General features: G+C 43.7%; 1 protein-coding gene across 6 annotated transcripts in view; it reads left to right on the top strand.

Annotated features, from left to right (window-relative positions):
* CNIH3 (cornichon family AMPA receptor auxiliary protein 3) overlaps positions 1-14,360 on the top strand; it is a 114,512-nt gene that overhangs the window by 37,534 nt on the left and 62,618 nt on the right. The window contains exon 1 of one of the 6 annotated variants that reach the window (XM_061626431.1): positions 12,323-12,805. The exons of 4 other annotated variants lie outside the window; for them this stretch is intronic. In XM_061626431.1, coding sequence (XP_061482415.1) covers positions 12,797-12,805 — 9 coding nt within the window. In that variant the 5' untranslated portion in view covers positions 12,323-12,796. Of the gene's footprint in view, positions 1-12,322; positions 12,812-14,360 lie in introns of those variants that run through there. One more of the 6 variants, XM_061626429.1, reaches the window with a different exon arrangement.

Raw genomic sequence — 14,360 nt, 5'->3', positions numbered from 1 at the left:
ACTAAAAGATAAAAAACAGGTGTTCATGTATTCCAAGTTCTCAAGTCCAAGTGTTGGGAAGATGGCCTGTTCTGGATGGGGTTGCACTCCCCTGGAAGGAACAAGTTTGTAGCTTGCGGGTGCTCCTGAATCTAATATTGTCACTTGAGGCCCAGATGGCCCAGTGTCTAGGAATGCCTTTTTCTAGCTCCGGCTGGACAGTGATGACTTAGCGACAGTACTCCATGCTCTGGTAACTTCCATATTGGATTATTGCAGTGTGCTCTATATGGGGCTGCCCTTGAAGATGATTCGGAATTTTCAACTGTTCCAAAATGCAGCAGCCAGATTATTGGCTAGGGTTGCTTTTAGAATTCCTATAACCTCTTTTTAAAAACAGTTGCATTAGTTGCCATTTAGTTTCTGGGCCCAATTTAAGGTGGTCACACTAGTGTTTAAAGCCCTAAACAATTTAGGGCCCAAATATCTGAGAGACTACCTCATTCCCTACAGACCCTCTGAGGGTTCTGCTGTCCTCAGAAGTTCAAGGGATGGTGGCCCAGGAGAAGGCATTCTCTGTGGCAGCCGGTAAGTTGTGAATTTCCTTCCCTACAGTGGTATATCTGGCATCTTTGTACAGTTTTTGATGAATGCTAAAGACGTACCTCTTTACCGGGCCTTTGACACCTGAGATGTGTGTTTTCAGGACCTACCCTGTTAGTGTGATTGTTATTTGTTTTTTGTTTCAATAGTAAACAAACTATTAAACTGTTATAACCTGCTGGTGAAAGGTGGGTAGATAATAATAATAATAATAATAATAATAATAATAATAATAATAATAATAAAAGTTATTCGTCATGCTATTTGCTGTGGCTGAAACTAATGCAATTAACGTCTGTGTCAAAAACAATGCAGAAAATAACACAATTATCCATGTAATATTTGCAGACTAAAAAAACAATGATAGTGAATACTGTCTTATTTGGTTGTGTGATTTCTCTTCCTGACCTTGGATGAACATTTGAATTGTGGCAATTTCTGATTTGGTTTCAATTTCTGATGTAATTCTCCAACATCCCTAGTGGTAGGTTAGGCTGGGAGGTAGTGACTGGTCCAGGATCATGTAATGAGCTTCATGGTGAGTGGGGATTTGAACTTGGCTGCCGTTTTGAACCTCCTGTGAGAAAGAGTAGCCGGCAGGCACTAGAGCAGAAGCTACTCAGATTGGAGAATAGGCCTCAAGGTGGAATCTTTACCTAGCTGGAACCGCATTAATGCCCTGGGTCACCTTACCTGGTTCTGAGTTAGCACATGGGACTTGTAACACTGCTTCAGTGGCACCTCTAGATAACACAGTTCAGTCTGCAATACCATTAGCATGCATGTTGCCTTTGTGTCATAGGATATAAATGCTGGACCCTAGTTGCTTGGATTCCTGGTTTGAGAATCCTGCTGCCTCATAATAGAAGACAAGTATGAATAGAGCAGCAGAAGAAAGTAGGAATGGAGTTTTACGCTACAATCCTGTGCTCACTGACCTGGGAGTATTTCCCAATGGACTCAATGGGTCTTAATTCTGAGTAGACATGTATAGAAGGATTGCACTATAGCAGTGCTTCCACATAAACAAATTTGCTAGTGTCCAATATGCTAATTAAGTGCGCCAGTGACTTGAGATTAGGGATGGAAGGATCTGACACTTTCCCAGTTTCTCATTTTTCCAATCTTAAATTCAGTTCTCCACATTTATGTAGCAATTTGTGATTGCTCACAAAAACCCTTCAGCATTTTAATGCAGATTTCTCGTAAGTGTGCAGGTTTGACTAACATGCAGATTTTTGTAAGCATTTCCTCCTAATATAATCCAATTCTGTGTATTATTTTCACCACTTTTTATGCACGCTTTCCCCTAATATATGCATTTTTGTAAATGTTTGGTTGGAGAATTGCATCACAAAATTTGGACAAGTGTGAATTTCAAAGAATGGCTGTGCTTTGGTTCTCATCAGGAAGTGCAAATTTGATAGATTCAGCTTTAAATGTGAATTGAATTTCTCCCCCATCCCTATTTGTAATCCACGCATGATGGGATGGGAGACTTTGCTCACTGCTAATCTAGAGAGAATAATTATAGGACTGGCACAGGAGGCAGAGCCTCTTGCAGGTGCTTCCTGTTTTGGTCCTCCCATTGCTGATTGATGCAGTGTCTGGAATTGTCTGCCTTGTTCGGGAAAGGACTTGACTTGGTCTATAATAAGCCTTAGCTTATTAAGGAAGCAGTGGCCCTGGGCCCTTGTGCTGAAGGGCAAAGAAGAAATCTAATAAATAATAATAATAGTAATAACAACAGCCAAGGGTCTTATGTAAGCATATCTCCCGGTTGGAGCCTGATAGCCTTTCCCTTTACACAGCAGCTCTTAAATACTGTTTCGTATTTCTAAGACTTTTGGCATCTTGATAATTTTACAGTGCCATATAGACAATGATCTGTTTTTGATAAGTACAATACTGCTTGTTCTTTTCATGTCTATTTTAAAAAATCTGCCCTACCATATTTTAGACTGTACATCAGTTCTGTTGGCTTGGGTTCCTAAGTCTAAATTTCAAAGCCAAGAAGTAAAATGGAACCAATATAATATTGGTTCTGTGGATTTCTAGGGTGCTATCATTTTCTCAGGTACAAGATACGTTCTGTCATGGATTTGTGGCATTGCAAATTAAAAGGCAGTCCTTTAAAATAAGGGATATTTATCAGTCTTGTACATTCATAAGTGGTGTTTTACTGAAAATGATTTTTTTTGGCTGCAAAGCAGCATGGGGAGGAGGAAATGTAGAGTAAAGTAGCAGAGAAAGGGGTGATTAACCCTTTTACTCCCTGCTTTTCCTTTCTTCCTCTGCAAGCAATCTCCCCTCCCCCGATTGTTATGTTCAGTTCTGCCTTCCACCCAGACAGTTGAGTGGATGAACCAGAGCTTGGAAAAATTACTTTTTTGAACTACAACTCCCATCAGCCCCAGCTAGCATGGCCACTAGATTGGACTGATGGGAGTTGTAGTTCAAAAAAGTAAATTTTCCACGTTCTGCCTTATACACAACCAAGGTGTAAAGCTGTAACCTAGTATACAAGAGCTATAGCTTTCCTAAGATCTGTCATATGTCTACAGCCAAAAAAGGAGAGCAGATAAAAGTAAGGTCTATACAGCTTCCAGTTTGAAGCCTGATTTCTTGATCTACTGCAGAGAAGGAAAGCAGAAGTCTATAAATGTTGTCTTTCACTATTCCTGTTTAAAGTTAGTTCATTGCTGTTTACCCACCACTGCCCATCATACTGATTTGTTGTTTTGATACACTGCAGGCACTTTTCTCCTTTAGACTTAGGCATCTTTCCATTACTTTGCTGCTTTTGAGATTCTTTTATTACTGTTGATCTTTGGGTCAGTTTTATGTAGCATAGAATCATAGAATAGTAGAGTTGGAAGGGGCCTACAAGGCCATCAAGTCCAACTCCCTGCTCAATGCAGGAATGCAAATCAAAGCATTCCTGACAGATGGCTGTCCAGCTGCCTCTTGAATGCCTCCAGTGTCAGAGAGCCCACTACCTCTCTAGGTAATTGGTTCCATTGTCATATGGCAGTTAGGAAGTTTTTCCTGATTTTCAGTTGAAATCTGACTTCCTGTAACTTGAGCCCATTATTCCGTGTCCTGCACTCTGGGACGATGGAGAAGAAATACCGGCCCTCCTCTGTGTGGCAGCCTTTCATGTACTTGAAGAGTGCTATCATATCTTCCCTCAGTCTTCTCTTCTAAAGGCTAAACATGCCCAGTTCTTTCAGTCTCTTCTCATAGGGCTTGGTTTCCAGTCCCCTGATCATCCTTGTTGCCCTCCTCTGAACCAGTTTGTCTGCATCCTTCTTGAAGTGTGGAGACCAGAACTGGACACAGTACTCAAGATGAGGCCTAACCAGTGCTGAATAGAGGGGAACTAGTACTTCACGCGATTTGGAAACTATACTTCTGTTAATGCAGCCTAATATAGCATTTGCCTTTTTTGCAGCCACATCACACTGTTGGCTCATATTCAGCTTGTGATCAACGACAATTCCAAGATCCTTCTCACATGTCGTATTGCTGAGCCAAGTATCCCCATCTTATAACTGTGCATTTGATTTCTTTTTCCTAAGTGTAGAACTTTGCATTTATCCCTGTTGAATTTCATTATGTTGTTTTCAGCCCAATGCTCCAGCCTATCAAGGTTCCTTTGAGTTTTGTTTCTGCCTTCCACAGTATTAGCTGTGCCCCCCAATTTTGTATCAACTGTAAATTTAATAAGCATGCTCTGTACCTCCACATCCAAGTCGTTAATAAAAATGTTGAAGAGCACTGGGCTCAGGACCAAGCTCTGTGGTACCCCACTCATTGCTTCCACCCAGTTTGAAAAGGAACCATTGATAAGCACTCTTTCAGAATGATTCTGGAGCCAACTGTGGATCCGCCTGATAGTTATTCCATCCAGCCCACATTTAGCTAGCTTGCTAATCAGAATATCATGGGGCACTTTGTCAAAAGCTTTGCTGAAGTCAAGATATATTATGTTTACAGCATTCCCACAGTCTACAAAGAAAGGTTGTCTGATCAAAAAATGAGATAAAATTAGTTTGGCAGGATTTGTTCTTGATAAATCCATGTTGGCTCCTAGTAATCACTGCATTGTTTTCAAGGTGCTTACAGATTGACTGCTTTATAATCTTTTCCAGAGTTTTTCCAGGGATTGATGTTAGGCTGACTCGTCTGTAGTTCCCCGGTTCCTCCTTTTTGCCCTCTTTGAAGATAGGGACAGCATTAGCCCTCCTCCAGTCATCCGGCACTTCACCAGTCCTCCATGATTTCGCAAAGATAATAGACAGCGGTTCTGAGAGTTCTTCAGCCAGTTCCTTCAATACTCTAGGATGCAGTTTATCGGGCCCTGCTGATTTGAACTCGTTCAAAGTGATTAGGTATTCCTTGACCGTTTCTCTATCAATCTCAAGCTCCAATCCTGCCCCTTCTACTTCATGTTTCCTGGGAGGGTCATAGACCCATTTTTGGGAGAAGACTGAGCCAAAGTAGGAATTGAGCACTTCTCCCTTTTCTTTGTCATGATTTTGCCATCCTCACTGAGTAGCTGTGCCACCATTTCTTTTCTCTGTCTTTTACTATGGATGTACCTGAAGAAAGCCTTTTTGCTGCTTTTAGCATCTCTCTCTAACCTCAGCTCATTCTCAGCTTTAGCCTTCCTGATGCCATCCCTGGAATTCCGTGATACCTGTCTCTTCCTCTTCCTTTGTGTCCTGGCCTTCTTTCTAGTTCCTGTATGTGTCCTTTTTGGTTTTCAGGTCATCTCTAAGCTTTTTGTGAAGCCACATTGGCTTCTTCTGTTCTTCAGCAGTTACTGAACTGATGCATTAAGTATACTCTTAGGGGTTATATGAGAAATGGTTACCTATTCTGCTCATACTGTATCAGTTTTAAATATTCTCCAGAGAAACAGAATGCTTAATTGGTTATGGAATGTCAGGTGAGATCGCTTATCCATTCCTAAGGGATGGAACAATAATTCTGAAAAATATCTGTCTTTATGCAAAGGAGGGGAGGAACAATGCTCCCCACACAGACACAGCTGGGCCAAACTGGAGGAATGCACAATCCACTCTTTTGGCCCACCCTTCTCCTGCAAACCCATGTGACTAACACTCTCCCCATGCTATTCTGCCCAGTTGGCCAGCCCAGCAGGCCCCATAGCCCCTCCCTCTGTTTCCCTTGACATGTCTTCCCCTCCTCATCCTTCTCTATTTCTGCTAGCCAACTGCCTCATACGCCCTGGCAGCATCAGTAGCCACCGCCCTATTTTTGGACCCTGGGAAGCAAGACTCCTCACAGTTCAGGGAACCTGAATAAGCAGAGAGAGGAAGGGCCACTGAGTCTGAGCCCATCAATCTCCCTATGTGACCCCCTCAGAGTCACATCCGGAGTCCAGCTAAAGCCAAATCATACTTGGGTGTAGGAAAGAGATTCCCATCTACCATTCTCTAGCAACAATGAAACAATATGTACAGCACAATCAAAGCCTTTATTGAACAGTGTGCAGGATAACATGGACCCTGGAAGGGAAAGACATGTGCTAACAATGTGCTCAGATTCCCATGTGTGTTCTGGACAGGGCCGGCCCCAGGCATGCTGGGACCCTTGGGCACCAGCCTGCCCTGGGCCCCTCCGCTCCCCTTCTGTGATCCACGGAAGCAGCCATGGACCGCAGGACAGGAGCTTCCGAGCCGCCCACTATCCCCCCGCTTCACCTACCTTTCTCTCTGCTGTTTTTTTGAGGCTGCATGCACTGTGCACACAGGTTTGCCATCAATCAAGATGGTGGCCGAGGTTTCCCTAAGGGGCTGAAACCTCTGCCACCATCTTGGTTGATGGCAGCAATGCGCGTGTGTAGCAAAAAACAGCAGAGAGAAAGGTAGGTGAAGCGGGGGAATGGCAGGCTGTTCGGAATCTCCTGTCCTGTGGTCCGCGACTGCTTCCGTGGATTGCAGAAGGGGAGCGGAGGGGTCCCTATAGCTCCAGGGGCCCTCGGGCCAGTGCCCCACCTGGCCGCCCTTTAGAACTGGCCCTGGTTCTGGAAATAGGCTGTTTGTGCAAAATGCACCATTTGTGTACAAAGTATCCTTTCACCATAGTACCCCTTACCAGGGTTCCCTCTAGTGAGATCTAAGTATGCATAACTTGGGGCCAGAGAGGTATGGCCACATGCTGTGCATTCTACACTCTGAGTAATGTGTCTGTTTATATAATGGTGGTGGTATGCTGTGATTGGGTGTTGAAGTACACCATATCCTATGCTCTGTTGAGGTAACGGGTGGGCAGAGGCTATTTTTAATTCCACCCACCCATTGAAGTCAATGCAAGGGAAATTTCTGGTGCTAGGCTGGTGTAAACTTGCACCACTGATGGGGGCATGGCCATGGTCTGGAGCAGTAGAGCATATGGTATAAGTGCCCCCCCCGCCCTCTGCCGTCCAATCTGCCCCACATCAGACGCTACTGTGGTTTAGTTATTCAGCCTGGTTCTCTTCACTGGCAGCACAGCTACACCAGCAGATTGTTCTGCCAGTGTATCTGGGATGTTCTGCTGGTGTATCTGTCATCATGGCAATAGTGTATGTGGCACTCTGCCAGCACAGCAGGGAGTCTGTCAAATTTGATAGTCTTCAGTTGGCATAAGTTTGTAAGAACCCTGGTAAAGTCACTCACTGATATGTGTCATTGGGTGATGTCCAGTGCTAATCCTACTCAGGGTGGATCCACTGAAGTTAATACACTTGAGTAACTTAGGTTTATTAATTTCTGTGGGTTTACACTCAATAGGACTTAGTGGAATACAACCCAGTGCTTACCCGTTGAGCATTTAGACACTTAAATTAAATCAACACATGGCGCATAAGGCTATCAATAGCTACCAATCATGATGGCTATAGCCTATCTCCAGAATCAGAGGTAGGAGGCCTCTGAATATCAGCTGCTGTGGAATGGCAGCAAGAGGGGCTGTGGGCTTCCCATAGGCATCTGACTGTCCAGTATGGGGAATAAAGATGCTAACTATAGATTTTGGTCTGCTCCAGCAGGGCTGTTCTTATGTTTCTTATGAAATATAACAGATGCTAAAGTGTTTGACTGCTAAATTAGAGCACCAGGCATGTAATAAATTCTTATTGAGAACAGCAAGAAACTGAAACAACCAGTTCTGTGCTGAGAAACTGGCTAATATGCCCAGCTGGCTAATGGAAGGATGACTGTTTCTGAGATTAGGGAGTCTGCTGAGTTTTAAAGGCAGGTAGCTAAAAAAATAGAAGTTTATTGGTAGAGTTTGGCTGTAGTGCTGTTTTGGTATAATGCAGCTAGAGTTCTACAATCTGGCTCTCAAACAAAATACAGCTAAATAAAATAATTGGCTGCCAAGATTTAAAGTTTATGGACCTAATCTGTCTCTGTAGAGTTGCATTAGGATTGTTGTTCAATTCTATAGCCATATTGTTCTTGAACTTTTATTGTGGACATTGGTTTTGTAATCATAATTTCATTTACAGCAAATGCATTGTCTGTAAACATGCACAAAATCACTAAATTTATTGCATATATGTTAGAGACTTTGCCCCTTCATTGTGAAGGGATACCTCTCACTCATCTGGGCCAAACTCTAAAAAGATCCATTGCAAATAATACACTCATGTGATCGCCAGAAACCTGATACTGTATTAGAGGGGCTATTTCTACACTCACTATGGTAAATAGCCATTGACCCATCAGTGTATGATATCTGAGAACCTAACTGCTTTGAATGTAGAAAGAAAGAGTCTATAATTTAAAGCGGGGCGGTACCTTATGTGCTGCAGCTGACACTGATGGGAATTTTATGCAGAATCAGTTCTCTCACTACTAATAATGATTTTGGCTTGATACTAATCATGCTTTGGACACAGCATGGAGTAACCATCAAAATACAGGATATACCTTGCATCTGTCTTCTTTGAGTTGCATCATCTAACTTAATGAAAGGACAAATAATACTCCAAGCAAAGTCCCTTCAATTAAAGTGGACAGATTAAGATGGTCCGCCCCCAGAGACTAATGGAATCCACTGGATTCCTGAATGCCCTGGGGAAGTTCCCAGTAGATAGAGCAGGTGACCCTGTTGAAGCCCTTGTCACGCTGTGGAACAGCGAGGCGCGTTGGGCTGTTGACGCCCCTGAGCGCCCTCTCTGGTATTGTGGAGCCCGGTTGGCACCTTGGTACACCAGTGAGCTAAGGGCAATGAAACAGGTTGGATGACAGCTAGAGCACAAGTGGTGAAATACGTGCTGTGAAGCTGATTGGGCACAAGTAAAACATCATAACTGTGCCTACTGTGTGGTGGTGAGGGCGGTGAAGAAGGCCCACTTCTCTGCCTCCATCGTATCCTCAAGTAGCCATCCGGTGAAGTTTTTCCATATTGTCAGGGGTCTGTTGACATCAACTCCAGGAAATGGAGTCCTAGACCCTTTGGAGGCCCACTGTGAACTGTTTGCAAGGCACTTTGAGGGTAAAGTTGCTCACATCCGTAGCAGTCTTGATACCCACATCTACTGTAGTCCCCAATGAGGTGTCCAGTGCAATGTCTGCTGCAACTTCTTGGGAATGGTTTCAGTTGATGCGGCCTGATGACGTAGACAAGGTGCTTGCAATGATGCGACCAGCAACGTGTCCTCTCAATCCTTGCCCTTCTTCGCTTATTAAAGCTTGCTGAGGGGGTTTGACCGAGTGGATCCAGAGTGTGGTCAATGCATCATTGCAGGAGGGAGTAGTTCTAGCTGCTCTGAAGGAGGCGGTGATCCGACCATTTCTGAAAAAGTCTACCCTGGACCCATTGGTCTGTGACAATTACCACCTGCTTGCAAATACCCCCTTTTTAGGGAAGGTGACTGAGAGGGTTGTGGCATAGCAATTGCAAGTACTTTTGGATGAAACAGATTATTGTGACCCATCCCAGTCTGGGTTCAGGCCTGGTTATGGGACTGAATCGGCCTTGGTCGCCCTGATGGATGAACTTTATTAGAAGAAGGACAGGGAGAGTGCAACCCTGTTACTCTTACTTGATATCTCAATGGGTTTTTATACCATTGACCATGGTATTCTCCTGGGCCAACATGGGGAGATGGGTATCGGAGGCACTGTTTTAGAGTGGTTCTGATCCTATCTCCAATGTTGTTTTTAGAGAATAGCATTGGGTGATTGTCTTTTGGCCCCCTGGCACTTGTGCTGTGGAGTGTCGCAGGGTACCATCCTGTCCCCCATGCTGTTTAACATTTATATGAAGCCCTTGGGAGCAGTCATCAGGAGATTTGGGTCAAGGTCTCAGCAGTACGCTGATGATACCCAGCTCTATTTTTCTGTAACAACTGAATTGGGAGAGGCCGTGCAAGCCCTGGACTGCTGCCTGGACTCGGTGGTGGGCTGGATGAGGGCCAATAAACTGAGTCTGAATCCTAGCAAGATGGAGGTGATGTGGGTTGGTGGTTCTCGAGTTCAGATAATTGGTCAGTTGCCTGGATGACGTCATACTCCCTTTGAAAGTTCAGGTCCGTAGTCTGGGGTGCTCCTAGATCCATCTTTGTCACTAGAGGCCCAGGTGACCTCAGTGGCTAGGAGTGCCTTTTACTACCTTCGGCTGGTAAGACAGCTATGGCTATTCTTGGACTGGGATAGCCTGACCACTGTTGTCCACACAGTGGTAACCTCCAGGCTGGATTACTGTAATGTGCTCTATGTGAGACTACTCTTGAGGAAGCTGTAGTTGGTGCAAAATACAGCAGCGAGACTGCTCACTGTGGCAGGGCATTGTCAGCATGTCACCCCTCTGCTGAAAGAATTGCACTGGCTGCCCATTTGCTACCAGGCCAAGTTCAAGGTTCTAGTTTTGGTGTACAAAGCCCTATATAGCTTGGGACCAGGATACCTGAAAGACCGTCTTATCTCTTATATACCCAGTCGATCATTGCGTTCTACAAGTGAGGGCCTCCTGCAGATACCATCTTATCAGGAGGTCCGTTCTGCACAACATAGGAAACGGACCTTTAATGTGGCGGCACCTATTCTGTGGAACTCCCTCCCCTTAAATATTAGACAGGTGCCATCTCTGTTATCTTTTCAGCGCCTATTGAAAACCTTCCTCCTTCAACAAGCCTTTTAAGCTGAGACCTTATCCCAGTCTGCTTCTGTGTTGGAATTGTTTTTTTAATATGCTTTTAAACCTTTTTTTAAAAACAATATGTTTTTTAACCTTTTTTAAAAAAAAATCTTCAAAGCTTTTAAAAATGTTTTTAAAGTTGTTTTGTTTTAATGTATTTTAATGTCTGCTTTTCAATGATGTTTTAAAGTGTTTTTACTACTTTTGTTTGCCACCCTGGGCTCCTGCTGGGAGGAAGGGCGGGATATAAATCATATAATAAATAATAAAATAAATAAAAGCACATTTTTTTCTTATGATATTCAGCATATCACATGTTCTCCATAGGACTCTAGGTTTTGTCTCCCTCTTTATATTTTTCCATCTTCTTTTCCTCTCTCTCCCTTTTTGTGATGTCTTCCTTTCTTTACCACACTCTGTCGAAACACAGTGGTAACTCTTCAGTCTCACTTTAACTAAAGAACAAATTACAGGAAAAGAACCCATTTGGCTGCTTGTATAAAATAATTCATGAACATAAAGCTCTATGTAATTTTGATATGATAAGTGGAACATTATGGAGTGATTGCTCACTTCTGACTATCTCAGAGGACTAAGCATCACACCTGCTCTATGTAAATTCCAGCAAGGCTGAGACTTTGATGCACAGAAAGCAATTACAGCTGTATCAAACATCTCCTCTTAGGTGGAACCCTAAGACAGAATGAAGGTGATTGCTTGCTTATCAGTAGCCTTCCTTATCTCTTGGGCTAAAACTGGGCTTTATTTCTTTTCCAGGATGAAGATGAAATTCCTGCTGAATAATGATAATAATAATAATAACAATAATAGTTTGAAATAAAGCTAAGATCTGACAGTAAATTCAGCTTTGAATCAAAATAGTGGTTTTTGTGGGGGAAGGGGAATACACACTGAGTTAGGCATCCATTTCATTGCCAGGTCACAATCACGAGATCATCTTTACCCCTTTAAAAACTAACAACTAAGCACCTACAACTTCTCCTGCCTATTTCTTTCATGCTCCTCATCAGTCTTCCTTCCCTGGTTGCTATATCAGGCAGGCAGGAAGAAGCAAATTAAAGGACAAAGGCAGAAGGAACAAGTGGGAGAAGTCATAGACACTTCTGCTTTAATTGGTAGTTTTAAAGCAGGGACGGGCAATCCGTGACTCTCCAGTTTTACTAGCAGAAACATAGGAAGCTGCCTTTTACCAAGTCAGCACATTGGTCAATTAGCTCAGTATTAGGGTTGCCAGGTTCTTGGCCTGAGACTGATCCTGTATCTTTAGGAGAAGAGAAAGTCAGCCAAGTGCAGGTGTTCTTGCAACGCTGTAATGCGAAAAACCACAAGGTGGAATTCTTTCTTCCCCCTGTACAACTTTTAAAGATATAGAAGACCTCTTGGAGGCAGGGTCTGGCTGACTTTCTCTTCTCCTAAAAATACAGGATCAGTCTCGGGCCAAGAACCTGGCAACCTTACTCAGTATTGTGTACATTCACTAGCAGTGCCTCTCCAGGGTTTCAGACAGGGGTCATTCCAGCCGTACCTGGAGATGTCAGTGATTGACCTTCTGCCTGCAGGAAGAGGAACATTGCGCTGCCAGGGAGGGAGAGCCCCTCGTCACCTGCTGCTGCTGTGCTGCTTCCCCTGGCTGTCACCACCACCACCCTTCCTGCTGGACTGCTGCTATTAACAGCTGCCACGCCCTGCAGGACCAGGTCCCAGGTACTCAGCCAGCTGTGGCTAACCTTTTCCACCTGTCCCTCCTTGGAGGGATATATAGGCTGGCTGGCTGAGAGGCCTGGGAGACCTTCTGCCTGCAGGAAGAGGAACTTGGGCTGCCAGGGAGGGAGAGCTCTTCATCATCTGCTGCTGTTGTGCTGCTTCCCCTGGCTGTCACCACCACCACCACCACCCTTCCTGCTGGACTGCTGCTATTAACAGCTGCCACGCCCTGCAGGACCAGGTCCCAGCCTATTTCATCGTTGCCGCTGCACTGCGTGAGGAGAGTCTTCGGCGTGGGACATTGTCGCCGGATGTATGCTGTGTGGTGTGAATGAGATTGGTGTGTGTATGTATGTGTCTTTGCTTGTTTTAACTACACTTTAATTGTATTTTATTGTATTTTAATGCTATTTAATTATTTGTTCTGTTGAGTTTGCTATTTATTTCTATGTTTTTGTATTTTATGTTGCTGTTTTACTCTTATGTACACCGCCCAGAGAGCCTTTTGGCTTTGGGCGGTATAGAAATTAAATAAAATAAGTAAGTAAATAAATAAATAAATTGAATTTGGGACCTTCTGAATGCAAAACAGAGGCTCTACCACTGAGCTACGGCCCTACTCCAAATCCAGTCTGCCCCAGCTGGCACAGCCAATGCTCAGGAATGCTGGCGGTTGTATTCCCAACAATAGCTGGAGAGCTATAGGTTTCCCACCCCACTTTTAAAGGGGCAAAGAAAATCTCTTTATTGTGATCTGGTAATCCTACTCAAATGTCCGTTCTCCATAAATAGTCCAATAAATCAGGTTTGTGTGGCAGTCTGTGGATGAACTGGTGCACTGAACAGAAAGAACTTGTTGAAAGGCAAGGAGGTTCTTACATAGATGGATGAGTAAGTGCTTTGTGAGCTGCCCTGGGGTATTAGCTTCTCTTCTGGGGGGAAAACCATAGTGTTGGGGGTGATCATCGTTAGGATTGCAGTGTGGGGAAAACAACTAAGCCTCACCTTCCTGTATGCTGCAGTCCCAATTCTCCCCCCCCCCAGCAACTGTTAGTGTATTTCATGTATTGTTTAGTTGGGCTCTGATGATGGGTAGTTTGGTAGCTACCTGTTGCTGTGGTTATTGTCATTAGGACAAAATGAACATACAAAACTGCTTCAGACTGAGAAATAATCATTGGTCTGTCCAGTCCAATGCTGTCAATTAATGGAGGCTCTCCTGGGTCCTTCCCAGCCCTGGTGTCTGAATGTGTTTTAGCTGGAGTCTAAGCCTGAGACATTGTGTATGCAAAGGAGATGCACTTCCATTGAGCTATTGTCTCTGCCCAAGATACAACCTTTTCCCCACTGCAGGTTTTAAACCCACAAATCCACAGTCAAACACTTAATGTGAGGCTTGTAAGTCACTGAGCCACACAGTCTTAATGGACAAAAACTGTTCTGGTTGTGGAGATAAGGGGAAATTGCTTTGTGATCATATTCAGAATGTACCTGTGTTCGTTAACACTGAAGAATAGGATGTCTTTAACCAGCCGCCCCTGAAAAGGCAAACATACATATGTGAAACTAACAAATAGTATTGTGACACTGTAAAGACTAACAAATTTATTATGGCATAGGACTGATGCCATATGCTGTTGTGGATGAGAGTTCATTTCATCAAATGTAAGGTGCATCTTATAAAGTAGACTCTGGTCCACAAATGCTTATGTCATCATACATTTGTTAGTCTTTAAAGTGCCACAAGACTCTGCAACACAGACTAATGCAGCTTACTCTTCTAGAAATAAATATATGATAACACTTTTGGGATAAATAGATTTTTTGGTGTGTTGGACCCTAGCAGCAAAAACGCAATAGAAATGTTGATTATAAGAAATAAAATCTATTTGGAG

The sequence above is a fragment of the Rhineura floridana genome, chromosome 4 (assembly GCF_030035675.1).
Source record: "Rhineura floridana isolate rRhiFlo1 chromosome 4, rRhiFlo1.hap2, whole genome shotgun sequence".
Taxonomy (NCBI): Eukaryota; Metazoa; Chordata; class Lepidosauria; order Squamata; family Rhineuridae; genus Rhineura; species Rhineura floridana.
The sequence above is the reverse complement of the archived record's forward strand: the minus strand, read 5'-3'. Positions and strand labels throughout refer to the sequence as shown.